Source organism: Equus caballus, chromosome 8 (genome assembly GCF_041296265.1).
Source record: "Equus caballus isolate H_3958 breed thoroughbred chromosome 8, TB-T2T, whole genome shotgun sequence".
Taxonomy (NCBI): Eukaryota; Metazoa; Chordata; class Mammalia; order Perissodactyla; family Equidae; genus Equus; species Equus caballus.
The window spans coordinates 22,964,293-22,989,450 of record NC_091691.1 but is presented as its reverse complement, the minus strand read 5'-3'; the positions used below and the strand labels follow the sequence as shown (position 1 = coordinate 22,989,450).

The 25,158-nt window shown below is 37.9% G+C and overlaps 1 protein-coding gene across 38 annotated transcripts in view; it reads right to left on the bottom strand.

Moving 5' to 3' along the window:
• Window positions 1-25,158, bottom strand: part of ATXN2 (ataxin 2) — a 118,824-nt gene that overhangs the window by 31,661 nt on the left and 62,005 nt on the right. For 20 of the 38 annotated variants that reach the window (XM_070220161.1, XM_070220168.1, XM_070220166.1 and 17 more), the window contains exons 6-15: window positions 23,083-23,207; window positions 19,978-20,069; window positions 19,295-19,492; window positions 17,634-17,812; window positions 15,535-15,744; window positions 12,710-12,892; window positions 10,715-10,912; window positions 10,228-10,335; window positions 9,877-9,947; window positions 1,153-1,457 (exon numbers count right to left, since the gene is read on the bottom strand). In XM_070220161.1, the coding sequence (XP_070076262.1) occupies window positions 1,153-1,457; window positions 9,877-9,947; window positions 10,228-10,335; window positions 10,715-10,912; window positions 12,710-12,892; window positions 15,535-15,744; window positions 17,634-17,812; window positions 19,295-19,492; window positions 19,978-20,069; window positions 23,083-23,207 (1,669 nt within the window). Of the gene's footprint in view, window positions 1-1,152; window positions 1,458-9,876; window positions 9,948-10,227; window positions 10,336-10,714; window positions 10,913-12,709; window positions 12,893-15,534; window positions 15,781-17,633; window positions 17,813-19,294; window positions 19,493-19,977; window positions 20,070-23,082; window positions 23,208-25,158 lie in introns of all 38 variants that reach the window. The other 18 variants (XM_070220159.1, XM_070220148.1, XM_070220137.1 and 15 more) reach the window with 2 other exon arrangements.

Genomic DNA, 25,158 nt, shown 5'->3' with positions numbered 1-25,158 from the left:
ACATATATACATATTTCCCACTCCTTAATCTGATAAAAGACTGGCTAAAAAAGGACAATTTTTTAAAAAAGTGTAATATACAATGCTTCTCTCAAAGGCAATCAACAAATATTTAAACTGAAAAGACATTAGCCTCTTACAAAACTTCCTTAAAAGCAATCCTTAAGATACCAATTCTGTAGCATGTGGTATTTTTTATTTTCTTCTCCTTTTTTGGAAGATGATTAGCCCTGAGCTAACATCTGCTGCCAATCCTCCACTTTTTGCTGAAGAAGACTGGCCCTGAGCTAACATCCATGCCCATCTTCCTCTACTTTATATGTGGGATGCCTGCCACAGGATGGCTTGATAAGCAGTGGATAGGTCTGCACCCGGGGTCCAAACGAGCCAACCCCAGGCCACCAAAGCAGAGCACATGAACTTAACCACTACACCACTGGGCGAGCCCCCATGTGGTATTTTTTAATGTGATAGTGTTTCCTACATGATGTATCTTGGGAAAAATCATTACTGTAACAAAAATTTTTGCCTCGAATCAAGAATAAGAACTCCCCAACTTATCAACAAGCTGCAACCCAAAAGTTCATTGGTAACTGAGTTCTGTGGAACCCAGAACAAATAAATCAACGGTAGTTAGGTTAGGTTCTGAGGCTAGTCCACAAAAGTCTATTTAGTCAATAATATATTGGACATATAGAATTAAGTCTATCTTAATAAATCTAACCATTAACTAAAACATTGTCTCTACGGAAAAGACACTGAATTCCAAGTGGGGACACCAGATACTTTTCTCTTCTTGTGGTGGCAGGTCTTAGTCCTAGCAGCACAGTCAGGAGGTGAGTACTGACTAGCATCCAACAGATATGAGTCCAAAAGCCAGTAATGTTTCAACTCCCTGTACATTTACAGAACAGCTTTTCTAAATTATGCCTAGGTTTTTTTTGGCATGGGGTGCAAAAATGAGGGAGGACGGAAGAGGTGTAATGACCTACTTTACTTAAGATGTTATTTGTTTAGACTAGTTGTTTTAAGTTGAGGGCTGCTTATAAAGCAGTTTAAAAGTCCAGATAGATTTCTGAGTTGGAAGGCCCTGGACACCTTAAGAAAAAGGTAAATAAGTAAAATGATGTGCTAAATTCCAGATTTACTCACTCGGCTGCGTCTTTCTTCTCCTCTTTATCATCTTTCTCTTGTTTACATCCTGGGCTGGAAGTCTGAACTCCTTGGGATGTGACCTCAGGTCCCCTCTTGTGCTCCGTGTTACTGAGGATTGAAGGGGAAATGCTGGGGCTGCTGGGCTTGCTGCTGCCACTGGTGCAGTTGCTGCTGCTATTTTCAATGAAAGAATCCTTAGCATTTGGTTCAATTTTGTCTTTGATCAAATCTCTTGATTTTTCTCCCTCTCTATTTTTGTTTAGCAGTTGATCCATAGATTCAGAAGTAGAACTTGGCTGTAACTAAATAAAGGAAATAATTATATTTAAATATTTTAAATAATTCTAGTAATCAATTTGCTCCATGAGCACAAGCAAATATTATTTGCAAGCATAAAATATATTGAATAAGTTTTCATACATTGAGTAATGTTTTTATTACAAAGCAACAATAACAAAATGTCTGTATAACACAATCATAGTCATCTAAGGACTCAAATGTCATAGCCTCAAAAGTTAAATACTTACTGAGTGCCCACTATGTGTCAGAAACTGTGCCTGCTGGGTATGCTTGGTATGGAAAATATGAAATAGTTCCTATCCTCCCAAAGCTTACCACCTGGGTGCATTCAGACACTTAACAACAAAATGGAGTAAATGCTATGGGATCCTACAGGAAAAAGCAACTTACAGAAAATGAAGGCTTTTCAATGGAAGTATCATCTACTCTAAAGTGTGAGAGATGAGGGTGGGGGGGGAGGCGGTGCAGTTTGGACAAGGGAATAGTCTAAGCAAAAACAACTCCATGTTTAAAAATCCAAGGGGAATGGAGAAGACGGCCTCGTTTTGAAACAGAAAAGCACTAGTGGCTGGAGCAAGAGTGGGCACACAGGCAAGAGTGAGTCAAGAAACGACAAACTCACCCAAGAGGAATGAGAGGATAAAAAAACTTGAAAGCTCTGATAAGGACTCTAGCTTTTAATTCTCAGGATAATGAGAAGTCACTGAAGAATTTTAAGCAGGTATAGTACTGAGCAGCTTTACAGTTCACAAAGATGAGCACAGCAGCTTTGTGAAAAATGAACTGGAGGAAGCCAAGTGAGAATGAAGAGAGACCATTATGGAGGCTGGACTAAGACCTGGGCCTGGCCCCGAGGACTGGTGGGTTGCAAAGTCGGAAGCAGGTAGAGTCAGAGGGAGACCTGACTAGACGTGCTGGTCAGTTAGACCTTCTAAATCCATAAGTAAAGTAGGAAACCACAAAACACCAGTACCATCAGGAAGAGCAGAAGACAAAGACGTTAGTGAAATCAGTGATGGGTTTTTAAGTCTGCAGACCAGAAGAATTCAATGCTATTACTCTCTGAAGATGATTTCAAGATGTCATACTCCACAGAAGAAAGAAAACAAGGACAGCTGAAGGAAACGACAAGAAAAGGAAAAGAAAAAGGGGAGCAAGTAGAAGCAGCCAAGGTGGAAACGAGAACAAACACAAGCAGCAGCCCCGGGCAGCGAGAGTAAGCTGAAGAGCAACTGCACAGCAGAAGGGGTTGCAAGACTGGAGACAGACCAACCATCTCTAAGCCCTGGGAGGAGCAAACCGGTGTCAACTCTCACCACCGCGGCCCCTAGCATCCTGGCAAGCGGCACTATGCACCTCAAGCTTTACTGCATCACCAACACAGTTAGAGAGCCCTCACAGAGATGAGGTCAAGAGGTGAGAGGGACATTTATTTGAACTTAGTAACAATTTAAGTCACAATACAGGCACTTAACGTTTAAGCCAGCATTTGTTCACAAAAATCTTTTAGTAGAGGCTACACACGTAATAGACCAACTGCATACTGCATAAGACTTCTTGAGTGTTTATCACAAGGGTCTCTGACTGAGGGAAAAATGATACTTGTTATTGTTATTCATACAATGCAAACATATCTACAGTACTCACTATGGGTTGGACACTGTTCTAAACTACTGACCAACTCATTCATTTAGTGGTTACGACAGCCCTATTTGATGTAGATCCTATTATTGCCATCTTACAAAGGGGGAAACTAAGGCCAATTCATGCTTTTGAGCATTCTGATATTTCCTATCTGCAGTATACTAAACCTAAGGGAAAACAGATTCTTTTCTCCCCCACCCCCTGAAACTGAACCACTTTTTTTCCTTCTATTGAGATATAACTGACATATAACATATTAATTTCAGGTATATGACATGACTCAACATTACGTATGTACTGGGAAATCACAAATGTCTTTTGTTTTGTTTTGTTTAAAGATTTTATTTTTTTCCTTTTTCTCCCCAAAGCCCCCCAGTACACAGCTGTATATTCTTCGTTGTTGGTCCTTCTAGCTGTGGCACGTGGGACGCTGCCTCAGCGTGGTCTGATGAGCAGTGCCATGTCCGCGCCCAGGATTCGAACCAACGAAACACTAGGCTGCCTGCAGCGGAGCGCGCGAACTTAACCACTCGGCCACAGGGCCAGCCCCCACAAACGTCTTGTTAATACCATCACCACACAGTTACAAATTTTTCTTCTTATGATGAGAACTTTTAAGATCTACACTCTTAGCAACCTTCATATATACAATACAGTACTACTGACTATAGTCACCATGTTGTACATTACAACCCATGATTTATTTGTTTTACAACTGGAAGTTTGGGGGCCGGCCTGGTGGCGTAGTGATTAAGATTGTGTGTTCCACTTTGGCAGCCTGGGGTTCAGCGGTTTGGATCCTGGGCGTGGACCTAGGACCTCTCATCAAGCCATGCTGAGGCGGTGACCCACAGAGAACAATAGAAGGACCTACAACTAGGATATACAACTGAGTACTGGGGCTTTGGGGAGAAAAAAAAAAGATGAAGATTGGCAACAGATGTTAGCTCGGGGCCTATCTTCCTCACCAAAAGGCATTAAAAAAAAAAAAAGACAAGCGGCTCCTTAAAAAAGTAAGTAAATAACTGGAAGTTTGTATCTTTTGTCCACCTTCACATTTTCTATATCACATTTTCGTTATCTATTCATCCACTGACCAACACTTAGGTTGCTTCCATGTCTTACCTATCATAAATAATGCTGCAACGAACATAGGGGTGCAGACGTCTTTTCGAGTTAGTGTTTCCATTTCCTTCAGATAAATACCCAGGAGCAGAATTGCTGGATCTATTTTTAATTTTTTGAGGAATCTCCATACTGTTTCCCATAGTGGCTATACCAAGTTACATTCCCAGCAACAGTGCATAAAGGTTCCCTTTTCTCAGCATCTTGGCCAGCACTTATTTCCTGTCTTTTTGATAAAAAGTTATTCTAACAGGTGTTAGGTGATATTTCATTGCGGTTTTGATTTGCATCTCCCTGATGATTAGCGATGGTGAGTACTTTTTCATGGACCTGTTGGCCATCAGTCCGTCAACTTTTGAAAAATGTCTATTCCGATCCTCTGCCTTGATCAGGCTGTTTCTTTGCTACTGAGTTGTATGAGTTCTTTGTACAGTTTAGATATTAACTTTTTATCAGATATATGATTTGCAAATATTTTTTCTATTCTATAGCTTTCCTTTTCATTTTGTTGATGATTTCCTTTGCTGTGCAGAAGCTTTAGTTTGATATAGCCCTAGTTGTTTATTTTTGCTTTTGTTGCCTTTGCTTCTGGTGTCAAATCAAAAAAAATCAAGGCCAATGTCAAGGAGCTTACTGCCTCTTTTCTTCTAGGAGTTTTATTGCTTCAAGTCTTACATTCACGTCTTTAACCCAGTTTAAGTTAATTTTCATGTATGATGTAAGATAGTGGTCCAGTTTTCCCAATACCATTTTTTAAAGGGCTTGTCTTTTCCCCATTGTATATTCCTGGCTCCTTTGTCATAAATTAATTGGCCATATAAACGTGGGTTTATTTCTGGGCTCTCTATTATGTACTATTGATGTATGTGTCTGTTTTTATGCCAATACTGTGCTGCTTTGATTACTAAAGCTCTGTAATATAGTCTGAAATCAGGGAGCAAGATGCCTCCAGGTGTGTTGCTCTTTCTTAAGATTGTTTTGGCTATTCAGGGTCTTTTGTGGTTCCACACAAATTTTAGGATTCTTTGCTCAATTTATGTCAAAAATGCCACTGGAATTTTGATAGGGATTGTACTGAATCTGTAGATTGCTTTGGGTAGTTTGGACATTTTAGAGGAAGAGTGAAATTCTTATGTAACTCAAACAACAAGAAAATGTGGATTCCCAGTACAATTTTGGGTCATCTATATTTTGGTAATAGGAATTAATATTGAGTATATTTTATGTGTCATGTATGATATTAAACACTTTACAGACGGCATCTCATTTAATTCTCACCAAATTATTATGAACAATTATCCCATTTTGGCTTAGCAGATAACATGCCTCGAAATTATACATACGGTGTGTGTAGGGCAAGATTTAAAACCCAGATCACCTACTTACCTCCAAAACCCACATCATTAATTAACCTGTAACAGATCAATTATTAGCAATTCTTACAGAAATAAAGCTAGCAGCACCCTGCACACAGCTATGTTAGAGTCTGAAGATGGCGCTAAAGAAAAAAAAAAAGAACCCAAATCAAAGAGTACTCCTATTTCTGTCTCAATGAAAGCCCAGAGATTTTTGTGAACCGCCCCAGTTCAAGGCCAGGTGCCTGTCAGGAGGGTGGCTCTAATGATTCATTAATTGAACACTGTAGTATAGATTATGCATTCGCTACTGTCCAAAGCATTACTAGGAGCTTATAGACACTGAGAGCCAGGCCTAGCTTTTACTAGCCACGTGACTCTGGGCAAATTATTTCACTTGTCTTTGCCTCAGTTGCCTAATAAACACACTAGGGATAATAATAGAACCTGCTTCAAAGGGATGTTAGGACAATAAAGAATTTATCACATAAGCACTTAGAAAAGTACCTGATACATAGGAAATACTCAATAAATGTAAACTAATAATGCTATTTTATCTGAAGAGAATTATAAAGCTCACCTTCAAATATTTTTAAAAGCCATTTCTTTGCTTTCCAGTATTCACTTACAAACCAAAAAGTTATCCATAAGAGACTTCAATAATACTTCTGATTATTCAGGCCTCAAACAGAAATAAGACTAGAAGTCCTAAAGAGAGAGAGTTTTAATGCTGCAACTACCTGGAATTTAAGAGTCAAGTATTAAAGAAGGTTTACAGACAGCTGAAACTGATGAGAGCGAAAATGTTTTCTAGTAAACGAAGAAGTCACAAGCTTTTTAAAATACAGTCATGCGTTGCTTAACGACGGGAATATGTACTGAGAAATGCGTTGTCAGGCAATCACATCAATGTGTGAACATCATAGAGTGTATTTACAAAACTTAGATGGTATAGCCTACTACACACCAAGGTTATATGGTACTAATCTTACAGGACCACCATCATAGATACAGGCCATCACTGATTGAATGTCATTGTGCGGCGCATGACTGCACTAACTCTAACTCTGATCGAGACAGTGTGGTACTGGCATAAAGGATAGACACACAGATCTTCAGAGGAGAAATGAGAATCCAGCAATAAACCCTCACATTTGCAGTCAATTGATTTTCCACAAGGGTACAAAGACAATTTAATTCAACGTCTTTTCAACTGATGGTGCTGGGTTAAGTGATATCCTCATGCAAAAGAATGAATGTGGAACCCCATCTCACACTATATAAAATAATTACTCAAGGGGCCACCCTGTGGCATAGTGGTTAAGTTTGGCATGTTCTACTTTGGCAGCCCAGGTTCGCAGGTTCAGATCCCAGGCACAGACCTACACCACTCATCGGTGGCCATGCTGTTGTGGCAACCCATATACAAAATAGAGGAAGACCGACACAGATGCTAGCTCAGGGTGAAATCTTCCTCAGCAAAAAAAGGAAGAAAAAATTACTCAAAATGGATCAAAACCCTAAATGAAACTCTTAGAAGAAAGTAAGAGCAAATCTTTATGGTCCTGGATTAGGCAATAGTTTCTTAGATATGATACCAAAAGAACAAGCAACAAAAGAAAAAATAGATAAACTGGACTACATCAAAGTTAAAAAAAATTTTTTTCCCCTTCCCCAAAGCCCCAGTACATAGCTATATATCCCAGTGGTAAGTCCTTCCACTACTTCTATGCAAGCCACTGCCATAGCATGGATACTGAAAGACAGGTGGTATGGTTCCGCACCCAGGAACCAAACCCGGGCCATCAAAACAGAGCACACTGAACTTTAACCACTAGACCATCAGGGCTGGTTCAAAATTAAAAATTTCTGTATGTTAAGGGTCAACATCAAGAAAGTGAAAAGACAACTCACAGAACAGGAAAAAAGATTTGCAAACCGTGTATCTGATGTGAGACTTATACACAGAATACATAAAGAATTCTTACAACTCAATAACAAAAAGACAAATAATTTTTAAAAATAGGTATTTCTCCAAAGAAATATACAAGTGGCCAATAAACACATAAAAAGATGCTCAACATATTACCCATCAGAAATGCAAATCAAAACCACAATGAGGGGCTGGCCCAGTGGCACAGTGGTTGAATCTGCGCTCTGCTTTGGTGGCCCTGGGTTTGTGGGTTCAGATCCTGGGTGCGGACCTACACACTGCTCGTCAAGCCATGCTGTGGTGGTATCCCACATACATGATAGAGGACGACTGGCACAGATATTAGCTCAGGGCCCATCTTCTTCACTAAAAAAAACCCCACAATGAGATATCACAAGGATGACTATAATCAAAAAGACAATGACAAGCATGGTGAGGACGTGGAGAAACAGAAACCCTCACATGCTGCTGATGGGAATGTAAAACAGTACAGACAGTATAGCTGCTTTGGCAAATAGTCTGGAAGTTTTCTTCAAAAGGTTACAGATAGAGTTACCATATGGCCCAGAAATTCCACTCTTTGGTATATGCCCAAGAGAAATGAAAACATATGTCCACACAAAAACTGTACACTAATGTTCATAGCAGTATTATTCATAATAGTCAAAAAGTGGGAACTCAAAGAGTTATCAACTGATGAATGGATAAATAAAATACAGTACACCCATACAATGGAATATTACTCATCCACAATAAGGAATAAAGTACTAATAGATGCTCCAACATGAATGAACTTGGAAAACATCATGCTAAGTGGAAGAAGCCAGTCACAAAAGGCCACATGTTGTATGATTCCATTCATAAGAAATGTCCGGAAGACGCAAATCCACAGAGACAGAAAGCGGACTAGTGGTTGTCCAGGACCAGGCGGAGGGGGAAGGGGGATTGGAAAAAAATGAAGAGTGACTGCTAAGGGGTTTGGGGTTTCTTTTCGGGGTTAAGAAAATGTGCTAAAATTGACTGTGGTGATGGTTGTACAACGCTGTGAATATACTAAAAACCACTGAATTGTACATTTTAAATAGTTAAATTGCATGATACGTAAATTAGATGTCAATAAAACTGTTACAAAAAATACACTAACTCATATCCTTCGAAGTAAAAATATTTCTTTCCTTCATAACATAACAAATTCACTGCAACTGTACTGTAACAAGGGACTAAATGATTGACTGTAAAAAATAATGCTGAGGAAACAAAAGCAAACAGGCAAGAATACCTATAATATGCTAGCATTTATATCAAATTGAAGACTGCAACACAGTATCATCTAGTGCTCAGGGATCTATTCACATGCAGTGTGAAGAACCTGGCAGGAAGGAAAGCCTTCCTTCTGGCAGCAGGATGCAGCTGAGGAGGGCAAGTACACAGGAGGACTTTGTGTTGGTGTGTGTGAGTATTAAGATGGGAAGTAGGAATCTGGGCATTCAGTCATTATTCTTTGTATCATGTCCATGAGTTAACCATAGCTTAAAAAATTAAAACAAGTTCACAACTGTTAATAGCATTAAAGCTGAAGAGACAAACGTGCTAAAGTATGAAATAATATGTTATATTTTGAATGGTGCCCATAAGTCAAGAATGAAGGTATCAGCAAAAAACCATTAATTTTTAGGAAGCTAGAACATAGGCTAGGAAAAGGTTGCCTTTTGCCATTGATTCATTCATCTAAAAAGCCAATCAGTTTTTCAAAGGCCAGCAATCAGATTTTCTCCCTCTAAGAAGCTAAGCTTCAGGATGATTTCTTGAGTTGGCCTCAAAATATACGTTGATAGGCAAAGTATACTATAGTAAACATTGTGCAAAAGAATGAAATAGTCATCCAGGAGAGATTAGAGTATATTCAGGAAGTCTTAAGATAGAGAAATGATATTATAGAAAGATGTCTACTACAATACATTTGTGCACAAAGAGTAAATCTGCAACTAACTCAGAACACCAGGGTCCAGTACATCTCCCACTTGCCACATCACATAATTAATGCCTTGGCCTTGCTCCACTCTTCACTGAATAATCAAATGAACATTAAATAATAACTTATGTTATGGTGGCTTCAAACATCAGAATTATATTCTCTTTCATTTGATATCTATATCGTACCTATCAAATCTCATGATTTTAGTTACCCCACTTAAAGCATAGGCAAAGACAACTTTAAGAATGTTTAGCTTTCTACACATACAGTTTGATGTTTCTGGGTGTGTATATATACTGCATTTTTTGTAAATAGATGATATAAAAATTCTTAGTAATGTTTAATATTTATTTTTAAAAATTCTAATTCATTAGTCAATATACACTTACCCTAAAATCATTCTTAAATTTCTTTAAATCATCAATCTGTTTTCTATGTTCAGAAACAATTGGTGATATACCTGTATAAAATTAAGAACTGTTAGATACAGATTTATTTCGAATCTTTAACTTACAAGTCTTTCAGGATGGGATGTTAGAACTGAAAATAAGCTCTATTATCAAAACAATAAAAAATTTCAATTTATTAATTACAGATTTTGGCATTTGTCAAATTAAGGATTTAAATAAGCACAGTACTAAGAAAAAGTATTGACTGAAAATATTCTGTATTGGGCATGAGATGAGACATACTCTTTCCTATTTCTAGACTTATACCTGAAGACTTTTTAAAGCTCTAACCTTTATTTTCAGCTTTTGAGAAGCCAGGTGATGTCTCATTGGGCTTCATATTTTCTTTATTCCCTGCAGGAGAGTTCTGCCTCTGATCTTGAAGTCTGGAATCCTTAGCTAGAAAATAATTTTTTTTTTTTAATTCAAAGTTAGATGGAAGTTAGGAATATTCAACAACTTTGATTTCCTACATTTTTGGGAAAGAATATTTCCATTTAAACAGAGGCTTTTCTCCTTTGCAGACATACAAAACACCAATAATTTTATTTATATTGATATTTACTACCCAGGAAAGTTAACCCTTTAACAAGAGACACTCAAGAATACCATATTAGAAATTAATAGTATTAAACAACTTCATTTACATAAAAATTTAAATGTCCGGTCAAATACATACCTATGAGTAAAACAACATAGCACCTTTCATATAATGTCAAACCTCTAACACTCAACTTCACAAACGACATTATGGATGTAGCAGCCCCTTCTCACATACCCTCAATAGATGGGGTAACAGCTCTGTTGGATGCAGGACTGGCAGGCGTAGGAGACGAAGCTGGAACAGGCATAGCAACAGCTTCAGCTGGAATAATACCAGCTTGGGGAGAAGCAAGAACTGGCCCAGTAGGAGTATTTCCAATACTGTTCTGTCTAGGAGACCTGGGTCTGTGAGTTTTAGGGGATAATCTTGGAACTAGAAGAAAGAGAAAAGTTCCATTACATTCTCAGCTCAAGTGTCACTTCCTCCAAGAGGCTTCTCTGAAGATCTAGGTAAAATAGTCTTATCCAACCCCATCCAGGTTACTCTCTATTCCATCACGCTGTTTTCCAGTGTCTTAAGTGTAGTGGTGGTGATTGAGAGTACAAATATCTCAAGAATAACAGCAATTACTAATACCTAAGTAAAACTGTAGTTTTTTCTCCTAACTAAATACAGTAATTCTAAAAGGCAGTATTTTAAATGAAGTCAGAAACTGGATTTCTAAGGCAGGATAAATGCCACTTCTTAAGAGAAAGAACATTCTCTACTAAAAAGTGCGACTGTTTCCATAAAACGGGTAGGGGAAGAGCCCCGAGAAGTGGGCTTATTCGTTCCTCCTTCAAATAATAAACTCAAACACCTGTTAGCACGTTGCAGCCAATCATATATGCTCTTTCTTGCCACATCAAGATCCACCCTGCAGTAACTAAGGAAATCAGGGACCCAATTTAGCCAAAAGGGGAAGATAATCCAAGCAGGGGTTCATATTCCACATGATTTCAAAATAAGTACCTAATGCATTTCATATTCCATTATAAACCTATTTGTAGAGCTCAGATTCAAAGGTTGGAGAAAATGGTTCAATTTGCTTCACTTTAGCAGTTCTTTACATTTTTAAGTCACAAAGGTCATGGAAGGAAACTATTACTCAACAACTATCATTTTCTAATTAGCATACAAAGCAAACCTCTAACAGTGTTCTGCACGAATCCCTAACAACTAAGTTTTTCCCTTCACTTCTGTAATCTTGTTTCTCTGAAAATTCATTTTCAGATCATCTGAGTAACATCAAATGATTAACAGTACAACTGGAGAAATAAGATTTTAGAAATTCTATTTTTTTGTTAATTATTTCCTTATAATTGAAGACCAAAGAAGAAAATAGAAAGTGCAAAGGAACTTATAATAAAATTATATGTACATGAAGCTGAGCAGTGTACATCAACTAAAGACATTTAACAGAGTTGGGAATATTTTTGTTTGTTTAAGCTTAAAGATTCTTTTTCTTTTAAAGGTCCTATGCACTGATTAAGATAGATTATGACCAAAGAGCGTAACTATTACATGCTGCAACTCTCCATGATTATTATGGAAGCAAAACATTAAAAAGCAGTCTCAGCTAATTCTAAGATCTCATTAAAGTATATTTTTTTACACTTTTACAGCTGCTGTCAGCACATTCCTCATACTAATCACAGATAAAACTTAGGTCCCTCATGTGTGTTTGATATTCCTTATAAGGGAAATATAGTCAGAAATTAGTGCCATATACAGATGCTATAGAAACACACAGTACTGTAAGCCCAAAACAAATGTTTGTGGAACAAATTACCAAACAAAGCTACTAAGAAGAAATGAAATACGGTCCCTCCAAATGGTGTTACATACTGTATTTACCTTGTCTGTGAGGGGTACTTTGTACAACTATAAAGTATACACACTTATGAACCTCATGAATCTCATCACAAGTCCACAAAGTAGACTAGGCAAAAATTACTTTACTCATTGAGAAAACTGAAGTTAAGAATGATCACACGATTTGCTCTAACACAGAGTGAATAAGTGGTGGAGCCCAAAATAAAAATACTACAGGTTTTTCAATTCCTGGTTACTCCACTATATTTTATACACTTGTACTTCCTCAAACAGAGCTTAAGCTCAGCCCTTTCTGTATTTAGTAGAATTACAACAGGAACACTGTCATTATGCTCCAAGCCAAGTGTTACCTACCCCCACTGACCACTGATGACCACGTGCCCCCCGCAGGACTGGTCCTTGCTGCTGGAGGAGCAGCTGCTTCACTTGGTGGGGTATGGGATACAAATTCTAGGCCACTGGAAATGGAACCCCTCCCAGCAGAAACTCTGTGATTTCGAGGGTGCCGCTGGGCCTTTGGGGACATTCTTGGAGGCCCTAAGAAGGGAATAGGGAACATCACATAAATGTCACAATGTCCATCGGTATTACTTTTCTGCTAAATATACACACTCCATTTACACACACACACACACACACACACACACACACACACTCCTCTCTCTCTCTCCAGTTTCTCCTTGGTTAAAAAAAAAAAAAGAGGAAAACGCCATAGATATTTCTGGCAATACTCTTCAAGAACTATTTTGTGGAATGCCACAACGTTTTATAAATAAATTTTATTTCCCTTTATTTTAAAGAAAGGGAAGGATGAAATTGGTGGTAAGAAATCAAACAATAAGATGTTATAACTCTTCAAAGATTTTAGAAATTTGTTTAATATTCATTATTTGTAGGCATATATAAATAAAATGTTAATAGAAGTTATGGCTACATGATGGAATGATTTTTATTTTACCATATACTTTTAGCTTTTCCCCTCAAATTTTCTACAATATATTACTTTTAAAATTGGAAAAAAATATTTTTAAACAAAAACTATTAACCCCTATATTCCTCTTTGTACTACTGAAATATATGTACATACCCTTCTTAAATTTCTCTAAAATCTTAGTTTATCTACCTCTTTCCCACGGTGATCAATTTTACAACCTATGACTTAACACAGTCCTCACTTGTAAGCAGTTTCCCAGACTTAACAGGTCGTGAGCTGAAAATTCTACTGTTAAGGCATGACCTGAAAGACTAAAGTGACCGACATTTGGGGAAAAAATTTGCACTGTATGAATTGTCAAATTTCTACATCATTAATTCTATTACCCCATTAGTGATTTCTATCTCCAAAGAAGTCTACTGTACTACAGTTTAAACAAGACAGTCAGGTGGAAACAGTGAAGGGAACGGCTCTCACCAGAGAAGGCTGCCAGTGCTAACTGAGCAAAACCCGCTCTTCTTGTCCAAGCCGAGACTCCTCACTCTCACCGTGCTGTCAAACTCTTTAGAATGTCAAATTCATTTGTGTCCTCAGTAGGAATTTAATCATGGACACAATCTTAAAAACAATATTAATGTTATATTTTATAGTTTTCAACTGGAGATATGATTTATATCAAAGAATGATTTAAGAATTGGGTATCTGAATTATTTATACATATTTTTTTACATCACTTTATAGAAAAAGACCAAGAACATAGGTTGGCATAGCTCAACGAAATCAAACCGTAACTTTAAAAAATTCATTCTTTTTGATAATATATAAAATACGGAAACAAAGTAAACTTGACTGTATGAAACACAGAAAACCACTATATTTAGTAGTTTTAATTTTGAAGTTCACACTTAAAAAATGCTTCAATGTCACCTAACGACATGACTAGAAAACTATTTTAATTCAAATTGGCTAAGAAGAAAAACTGAATCGCGTAGCATCCCTGATGCATTCTGCGTGCAGTCCGTCCTTCCATCTTACTGTAGTGAAGGCGTTCACACTCACTAATGAGTTGTGTGTTATCTAACATATTCTCATGATATTAAACATCACTTACTCAGACAACAGAGCACAACAAATGCTTCCACAGAATTTAACTTTTCATTTAGCGGCCCCCATTACAGGCACTTGTGAGTAAGGACGTCACCTTGAGAATCAGGGCACTGTGCTGTTCAAGGGCAGCAGCTTTAGTCAAGATCACGAGACCTCCCTGCCTGGATGGCAACAATTTATTAAAAAGCAGCCGACACAGTTCTGTCCAGGGAAGCAGCTTATGTCAGACAGCTGTATTAGTCTCAACATAAACTATATCAACTGCAACTTTAATGAACAAATCAGATTAAAATTTTAACACATACTGTGAAATAATGTCAAAAGAAAATTATCCTTCAGAAAGCAGGTTTTTAATTTATGCACTGCATGTAAATTACAATGTGACCTTTCTACAACATGTCCATGCATTTGATACGTAGCAATGGTGGATTTAGAATCAAATACAGAATGAGAATTACGAGGCTTTAGTCTTTTTTTTTGACATGGGCAACACCAAAAAAAACCCCTAAAGATTCAAAGTCATACGTGGTTTTTATTAACAATTTTATCTTAGATCAAGGACTTCTTCTAAATTAAACCAGATTTTCACTATAAAATATTGCAAGGCTAATTGCTTTAAATTCCCCAAACGTAAAAGCAAACTCTATATTGTAATCTAAGGGTAGACACACAAAGGTAGCTACACGGAATGTCCCTCTCAAAAAGGACCCCTAAACCATCACTCCTGCCTATGGCCAACACGTAGGCTCCCTAGAACCTTGGCCAAGGTAAGCGATAGGCTCTACAAATAACTGCAAGACTGGGTGAAGGAAGCTCCCTGTCTGCATTCATCACTGTGCGCAGTGTAAACTGGGAGAGGCAGCCCTGGGCAGACCTTCTGGGGCTGTAAAGGAGCATCATTACCAGGCAGAGATAAACCCCATCCTTACAGTTCAGGGTAGTTCATAGCTTCACACAGCATTTATCAAATTTCTCTCTAATGAACAAAAGGTTAATAGAAATAGTTTTAATAAACTAAAGTTAAAACACGGAAATTATAGGTTATTAAATAATGAAGAGGAAACTATTTTGTAATTATAAACTCACATAGGAGTTAAACAAAGACAAACAAAAACATGAACAAATTGTGGTATTGTACCTTCTGAAGACATGCGTTTAGGCATAGTAGAGACAGGAGCTGGAGAACCATGAGCAGAGGGGTGAGACGGGGGTCTGGATGGCCGCGAGGGGGGCCTGGAGGGCGGCCGTGTAGGGGTGGCTGCCCGAGGTGGAAGAGAGTTGGGACCTGACTGGTAGCGAGAAGGTGGGCGAGAGGAAGGAGATGGGCAAGGCGATGGCCAGGGAACACCTGACAGAACAAATGATATGAAGGAAAGTATAAAAACTAAAGAAAAAAATGAGGGAAAAAAGTAAACAGAAAAAAAAGTAAAATGACAAAAATGATTTCTTGTACATTTTAACCCTTTGAGGACAGTCATTTGATTTGTGATAAGTTTTAGCATAACTTAACTGACATAAATTCACATTTTACTTGAACCTCCTTAAAATTAAGTCTGTTTAAATGAATACACGTTCCCAAAGGGTTAATTAGGATCTACACATACTACTGAAGAAGACAGTTAAGACTTTGCCTATTAATCCTGCTTCTATAACTGTTTCTCAGTAACCAACTTTTAAAAGGAGTATAACATATACTAGATAATTTCACACAATAAATCACAAAACTCAGGAACAAGATTATTCACTATATTAGTTTTAGCTTTTGAAACGTAATGAAAATAAGCAGCAGCTATTATATCTCATTAAAAATGCTGGTTTCTTATGACCATGTGTGATTTTCATCTAGTTTATACTTGAACGTAAGGTTCAAGCAAGTCTATTTAAGTAGAAAAAAAATTACTTCTACTATTTTCTAGAGTCACAGAAGTGACAAAGGTTAATATTCATTGCCTTTTCCAAACACGTTTTAATCTTATCAAACCAGAAAAAGAAGGGGGGCCTTCTAAATAATTTATGCAGTTAAACACTTATTCAAGAGACTGCTTAATAAACAGTGCAACTACAGAGCAGTCATCACCAAATAAACTGACACTGATGGATATGCGCAGGTCAAAAGACAGCTAACATATAACAGGACAGATCACTTACCTTAATCTTAAGAAATAGTCCAGGTCTCCTCTCCATAGGGTTCCACACACTTGAGTATCATACATTTCCCAGCCCCCTTCAGGTTTTTACTTTGAAAGTTCTGTTCACAAACAACTACAATTCTTTACTCAGTGAGCAAAGAAATTTCACCCCCAATACTAAGTATAGAAAATACTCAAGAGTGTTCATTTGGAGAGGAATTCTGGAGAAAGACTCAATGAAAACAAATGAAATTGGAAACTTAGTGTTCTCTATTTTTCTAACTTTCCAAACTTGAATACCTAAAATTGAAGGCTCACTTGTTCCCCTGAGCTAATAACATACTATCACTATTATTAATTACTGTATTTCATACTGTCTACAGTACTGCTGTCCAGTATCTCTGACTTGTATGAAAGATCCATGACCTATCAACTATATTCAACTTAGATTCAGAGGTAAAGGAGAAAAATATCTTTCTACTAAAGATGCAAGTTTCTTTTTACTTTACTTTAGCTAAACTACAATATCCACCCTTACACTAAGACCTGTTTTATTGTTTTTTTAAGCACACTTCTTTCTTCACCTTCTTCACGTGACTCTTGGTCATGTCTTACACTGAAAGTTACCTCAAATCCTTTCTTGAAATAAGCAGAATATAAACACATAAAAACAAACAGCTAATGAAAATGAAATGTATACTAACTACTAACTGTTTCAAACAGATTAGGATTTTCCATATAAACTATGCCTAAATCATTTTATCATCCAGTGTTTTTAAAATTGAGAACGTACCCAAAGTTTCCAATTTCTTTATGTGTGGAGTGTCCTTTGGCCAAATGAATGTCTTTGGTTAAATTTAGCACTTTATCTTAATACTCATGTATTTCATCATGCTAAATACTGCATATGCCAATAACTTATATTCACTTTCACTAATTTTACTAATTTGATATCCACAAAGGCAAACTTTAAATAATTTTGAAATGAAAACTACTCCACAGAAATCGTTAAAGGTGTGCATTTTCTTACCAACTACGTAAATTTGTAAATATTTAGAAAACTATATATTTGATTGAGGACACTGACAAATTTGGTCAAAATACTTGCCTCCGTTAACTACTCTTTGGTCTGAACCAGAATTCGGGTTGAAATCTGAAGTGTGAGAGGTGGATCTTGATGGCATGGAGCCCGATCCAGGCTGGCCCATACGCGGTGAATTCTGTCTCCCACTTCCCCAGGATATGACTTCTCTATTTCTTTGTCCAGGAGGAATATATTTATTTTCCCTGAAAATGAGAGATCCTCTAAATCATTTTATCCTAAAAGGTACCAGGCCAATGAAACATATCTAAAAGTAATTTTGGCAGAAGGGAATGCTTGCTGTAAAAAGGTTCCACACTAAACAAACTGCCTCACTCCCAGACACCCCTATTCTTTCATCTTACCCTGAGCTCTAGCCTCTGGCCTTTCCTTCCTCTCAGATTCTCCTCCTAAGCACAAAGTTTAACAGCTGTGTGTTCATTCTCATCCTACTTGGCCTCTTGATGGCTGATTCTATCCAATCACGGTCTGTCTTCTTGAAACTTTCTTCTTTCTTGGCTTTCTCTACTTTGTTTTCTCCGAGATCTCTTCTTCTCTCTCCGGCTGTTCGCTGGTTTTCAATGGCTTCAATATCAGCAATGCTGATGAATCCCAAATCCCCACTGCCAGTCCCACAGTCTCAATATCTCCCACTAAACACTTTCGTTCAAATCACCAGACTCTAAGCTGTGAGTGCCTTGAAGACAAGAAGTCTATCTTACCCTACCAGGTATGTAGTAGGTGTTTCTCAATATGTTTACGAATAAATGAATGAAAGACCGGTGAGCCCCTCAAATACAATAAACTGTACAAATGGACTCAGTGTATCTCCCCTCAAACATGCTCCATGTTTTCTCTCTCCATTACCAGTACAACTATAAATCTGCTTAGTTACCAAATAAACCTCAGGGTCACCCCTGGTTTTTCTAACCTTTCTATCACCAGCTCTGGTCTAGCTGGTTGCCAAGTTCTCATACTTGAACTATTTCAATACACTAGCTGGTCTCCACATTTAGCCAGCTCTCAATGTCCCAGAGCTCGTTCATACCATCCCCTGCCTACAAGGTGCCCTTTAACAGGACCTGCAGTCCTTCACTACCTCTATTCCTGTCACCAGCTGCCACCACTGTACCCTCAACACACACCCTATATTCCAGACATATGAAACAACTAGCCTTTTCTTGAGCTGGCCAGATCTTTCACATGTCTTTTCACCACGCAAGAAGTTTCTCTCTCTTACTTCTCTTTGAGTGGCAGACAGATCTATCTTATAACAAAACATCACCTCCTCTGTGAGGCTTTCTCTGATCCCACAAGTTATGCTAGTTCCTCCTCACTCTGGATGTTCCTAGTACTTTGAAGACACCTCTAATCTAGCAAATCATATTGAACTGTTACTATGTTGTATGCATCCCCCTACTGCATCGTTATTTTTTTTATGAGCTCTTCCAGACCTTGGCTTTCTCATCACTGTATATCCAACACTTGGCTCCACAAAGCTGACAATTAAAAAATATTTTCCAAGATTACTATAATCTTTTCTCTAACAGAATCTTAAACCAGTTCCATTTGCATTCTCTACCTAAACTATGTTAAAGGAAGATGAAATATAATAATAATAATACACCTTCTCACACAGACCTTGAGTTGTGTATCCAAAATACTGCATCATGATTTCCTTTAAATACCTAGTGTTTATGCTGTGGCCCTCACGTTCACTGGAATTTCTCTGAACTGCAGTGTATTTTTCTTCTTCACTCCTATCATCATTTTCCAGGGCCACTCGGGCTTTGTACTGGGCACTTGATTCAATTTCTTCTGCTAACTGGTTTGCCCTTGCTTCTCGTTTTAAAAATTCTTCTGAGTTATCTCTTTCTAAGGGCACCCTGAAACATGAGGAAAAGAAAGAGCACAGTGAGTATTTTAAAGTGAGAGTTTATATATCTGTCACAATCAACTGGGAGTTTAGAGTTTGAAAAGCTAGTAAAACAGTAAGAGAGTTACAGTGATCTATTTATTTATAAATCAAAATTTGAATTTTTTCCTGTTACCTTTTCCCTAGAGGAATATAACATTTCCAAAACTGGCTAAATTGACTATTCCCCCATAACCTCCACACTTGCAAATTTAGAGTTTTTACAGCTTAAAAGCAAAACAAAAACAAAATTTGAGCATAACACATTAGGATATAAGTAAACTACATTTACTGTCTGTTTTAATAGGAATTTATCAGCCTAGGCAGTAACAGGATAATTCTGTCAAATGATTGTTTAACTTAAAACCCAACAGAAACATTTATCCAACATCATAATTTTAGTTGATGAAAATCAAAGACAAATGCACTAAAATGAAAGCAAAGTTTTAAACTTACGTATATGATGATAAACTGCTATCATATGTAGACACTACACCATAATTTTCTTCATTATACCGAAACATATCATTGGGATCCCATCCATTAGACTAGAAGAAAATGAAGCTCATTTTTCAAAATGACAAAGTATTTGTCTTCTTTAATTCAGTTATAATCAGTATCTACATTAACAATATCTACCATAATATACTAGCAAAATCTAGCAAATTAAAAAAAAAAAAGGAAAAAACTTTCTTTAAAAATGTTTTAAGGAAAAGCTTTTTTTCTACATATCAGCCCCTACAAGTTGGTAAATAACTATACAAAACTATTACTTCAGAGGTTATTAAGCAAAAGTTTAGGGCATTTTAGTTACTTCATAAAATACGAGCATTCAGGTCAGGGTTCTCACCTTTCCCTACTCCCTAATAGCCATTTTTCTATAGAGTATTTACCTAAAATCTTCTTGAGTTGACTGATCATCAGGTCTGTGCAAGACAAGGAGTACTTTCTGACAGCCAAAAATATTTCTAGTGTTTTGGGGGAAAGAGGGAAGAAGCTGAAGCTTTCCCTGCTGTATCACTATTTCAAGGTAGGAGCATGGTACCAGATCCCTGCCATCCTCCCCTTTCTCCTGGGCAAGCTCAAAGGGAAGCAGCAGGAGACAGTGAACAGGCAATCACGACAAAGTCACAAGAGCTGGGTTTTAGAACAGGTTTTGCCGTTAGAAGTTGTAGGTCCTCAGCAACGGCCTTCTTCGCCTTGGTGCCCTAACCTGTAACCTCAGTGTAGGTAACTACGATTCTGTGAGAAAACCACCACTCTCTAAAGCTAGACTGCATTCTTTAATCTGTAAGAATCAACGAATAGCAGAGGCTGGAAGAATCTTCGCTGATAAATATTAGTATCTGGGTAATCACTTCTCTCTCTAGTGTTTCAACTCCTCTTTTAAAGCCTGACTCGTAGAAGGGGGCAAAACACAGCGCGTAATCATTATCCATCTCAGAAGAGAGGAAACAGCGTCCTCCAAGCAGTGTTGACGGCAATTTCAACACAAAGCTTGCCTCTGAGGTCACCCATCAACCCTGGGCCCTTCTGTGCTACTCCAAATAAGAATATAATGTAATTCCACCACTAAAGCAAGTCCTTAGGCCTAACACACATGGGCAGGAAATCAGTTGCCTATGGAGGCTTTAAAATTACTTAAGTAGTATATGCTCCACGTAAAAAAATCTAAACTGTGCAAAAAGACATCCAGTAAAAAGCAAGTTTTCCAATCCCAGTGTGCATAGATAACCACTATTAATAACTTCTTGAGCACAATTCCAGACATTCTCTATGCATATTTAGGAATATGATCAGTATGATCAGCTCTCTTCTTTTATAATTCAAACAGGATCTTCTTGTTTTGCAACTTGCTTTTTCTTTTAATAAATCTTGAATATCTTTCCATATCAGAATACCATTTTTTCTTAGTGGACACGTAGTATTTCAACTGAATGGAGGTACAATAAATCTACTTAACCCACATCCTACTGATGAACAGTTAGGATGTTTCCAATTTTTCACTATTAGGAACAATGCTTTGTGGGGCTGGCCTGATGGCTCAGCAGTGAAGTTTGCATGTTCCACTTCAGCGGCCCAGGGTTCGCCAGTTTGGATCCCAGGTGTGGACCTACACGTCGCTTATCAGGCCACGCTGTGGCAGGCATCTCACATACAAAGTAGAGGAAGACAGGCATGGATGTTAGCTCAGAGCCAGTCTTCCTCAGCAAAGAAAAAAAAAAAGGAGTACTGGCAGCAGATGTTAGCTCAGGCCTAATTTTCCTCAAAAACAAAAAAGAAACAATGCTGTGAAAAACACTCTTATAGATAACTGCATGTCTAATGGCTAGATTAGAGCAAAAATAAATTTGCAGAGGTAGAACTGCCGGACCAAAGCATACGTGTGTTTTAAATTGTGACAAACATTGCCAGAATGCTCTCTAGAAGGCATCCATCAATTTACCCACCTCACTTTCAGTAGGTGTGCCTACTCCTCCACATCCTCCACACAGGAGACACACTGCACAGACCTGAGGACCTTTGCCTTAGGTTATACATGATTCTTTAAAGTCTGAAAATTAATAATGATGTGTGGCCTATGTATTTCCAGTTTTATAACTGGACAATGACTTAAACATTAAACACAGATTTGTTATAAAGACTTCTCTGTAATATTCAACGGAAGATGCTTCATTCAATCCAAATTTTGTTACCTAAACACTCATTTTGGCAAGAGACTTTGCTTTATATCTCTACACTTTAGAGACATGATTTACAGAATCCCAGAGTCTTTTTTTTTCTGCTTTTTCTCCCCAAATCCCTCCAGTATATAGTTGTATATTTTAGTTGTGGATCTTTCTAGTGGTGACACATGGGATGCTGTGTCAGCATGGCCTGATGAGTGATGCCATGTGCGCGCCCAGGATCAGAACTGGCAAAACCCTGTGCCGCCGAAGTGGAGTGCACAAACTTAACCATTTGGCAACGGGGCCAGCCCCAAGACAGAGTCTTTATTAAGCATTTGATTTACGGATGATGCATTATGAGAAAAGTAAAAATAATATATGCCAAGAGGCTTTTTACCAGATTTTTGTGGAGAATGATCCTAATTAAGACCAAGAAATTTACTTACTGTTTTAATTCTAACGTAACCTAACTATATATCTTAATGAGTACCTCTCCCTCAGACAAGAAGCCTAAAAGTCGTACTCTGACCTCACCTCTAGGTAAAGTCAACAATTAAGACACTACTTTCCTTGGGCTGCCTTATTCTGTAGAGCATTCAAAGCAAAACATAACGGCAGTTTTGTGGGTTTCCAGTTTCCCAGGGATTCCAATTTAAATTTGTAAGTTGCTTATTATGACTTACTGTAAAAACACAGAAATAATTCATAAGCATCCCAAAGAAGCATTTTTCCGTATTTATTGCCTGGGGGGAAGTCTCTATTTACAGAATAAAACTGCTGCTTTAAAATATTCACCACAACAACAACATACTTAAAATTAAAACCATGTGATAGGATGTCATACCACATCAGAAGACCAAAGCCTAACATTAATCAAAAAGATTTCACTTACGACATCATTTTCCAAAGCCTCCAGTTCCTCACTGGTGGTGAGTTCCCCGGCATCCCAGGGCTCCAGGTCCTTCTCCTTGTGTTCACCATTCACTTTAGCACTGATAGCAGAGTCAGTAAAAGCATCTGCAAAGAACGGTTTTGGTTGAAAGACCATACAACTGGAAAATGGGCTACACGAACACACATAAATTATCAACGTGTGCTAATAATGATGGAAAGTGAATTTCTGATAAACAAAGGATAACATTCATTAACAGTATGCTTTCTGATGTGTGAAGCTTCTTCTAAAACTATAATCTTCAAAAAACTTAACTCAGTAAATGGCATCATAGATGATTATTAGTGAAAGTATGTTTTTCCCATATAATTTTAAGCCACATGAAATACGTTTTATTCATACATCATTAAATTACATGAAAAATAATTACTTTGTGTTATAGAAGTGATCCAGAAAATTTCTATCAATCCACCTAGCACAAGATCTCTTTTGTTTAACAGACCTACTAATTAGATATACCCTCAGAGCTCCTGCAGCCAAACATATGCAGATTTTTTAACTTTCCGAATCCATGTCTATATGCACGGGTCGGTATTCTATGATACTCTTGCCATTAGTAACTGAAGCACTCTAAGTGACCCATCCCTCCAAAGAACCCATTTTTCCCTCAAGCCACTCTGTTACAAAGTTCAGGCCCTGCAGGGTTACCTCTCCCCAGAAGGTTCAGGTGGCAGGCCTACCTGGACTTCCTATCAATACTTCCTCTCTTATTGTGTCCTCTCTGCTCATGTTACTGAGGAGCAGTAGCTAGTAAGAGAAATGTGGCATCAGTATGTTCAGCTAACAAGAACCATCATAGCTGCTATCCAGCAAACGGAATTTTTCTCTAGTTAGGAGTCAGGGCCCAGCTAAATAAAGGTTCGCTTGGGCAATGATAGTGTTTACGAAATGCTTTGGAGACACAGGCTTGCATTTAAATGGTGGGACCCATAAGGTGTCACCTAGCTAGCATAGGGCTAGGGAGTGATACTTCTGCTGATCTGGCTCTGCTAGACAGTACTGACTCCTAGTCATTCAGCCCTTGTGCTTACTGCAAGCTGCCACCTGGAAGGAAGAGGACGGGAAGAACTAATAGCTGTGCCTCCTTCAAAAGAGACAATTCCAGAAGGATTTTTGATTAGGCACTGCTTCTATAACTGTCATCGGCTCCCTAGTGAGCAAGGTGATGCCAAAACAAGAAATTTGAGCCAGCAAATTTAGGCATGGCACCACAACCCTAGCTAGCTCTTACCTCCTCTCACCCGAGACTAGGGGTAGATGAGTGGGTGTGGGTGTGTATGCACGTACACCAAGGATTAAAAGCATAATTACACCCATGGGCCTAGCTGCCAGCTCTACCAGCTGCACAGCTCCCAGTGTTAGCAATTATAAGAGCCAAGAGCGTACCGAGGGGGATCTCCAGGACAGCAGGCCTCAGCTAGGGATGGGATGGAGCATTCACTGCAAGATGACTGCATTTTGGAAAAGTTCTCTAAGAGGTTCTAAGAGACTGACGACATTTTCACAATGCAATCTTCAGCTAGAAGCTGACGGCCCTAAAAACTTGGCTTTCTATGACGCTCGCCTGAGTCAAGCTCTACTCTATATCATCTGAAAGTTACACAAATTCTTGGTAAAACTTAATTCTGTCATGTTCACTTTCAAGAATTTGAAATACCCTACGAAAACATCAAATAGTAGCTTACGTTAGGATGCTGAAATTCTCTACTTTAATTCTCACAAAATTAGAACAGAAAATGAGACTACAGGAAAATTTCAAATCAGTTACGTTATCTTCTGCAAGACACAACAGGATTATTAATTTATATTTAAGATCCTGTTGATGTTTTAATGACACTAGTTTTTGAAAAGTATGTATTTAAGCGAATAATGTATTTCCTTCAGTGGAAACTCAGCATTAGGGAGAACACTCTTTTTACTCAAGAAATTAAAAGTCAAAGCAGCAAGATTTTTTTTACAGAACCACATAAATGGACTTTTTCTCATTGAAGGGTCTATGTATGTGTACGCCAAAGT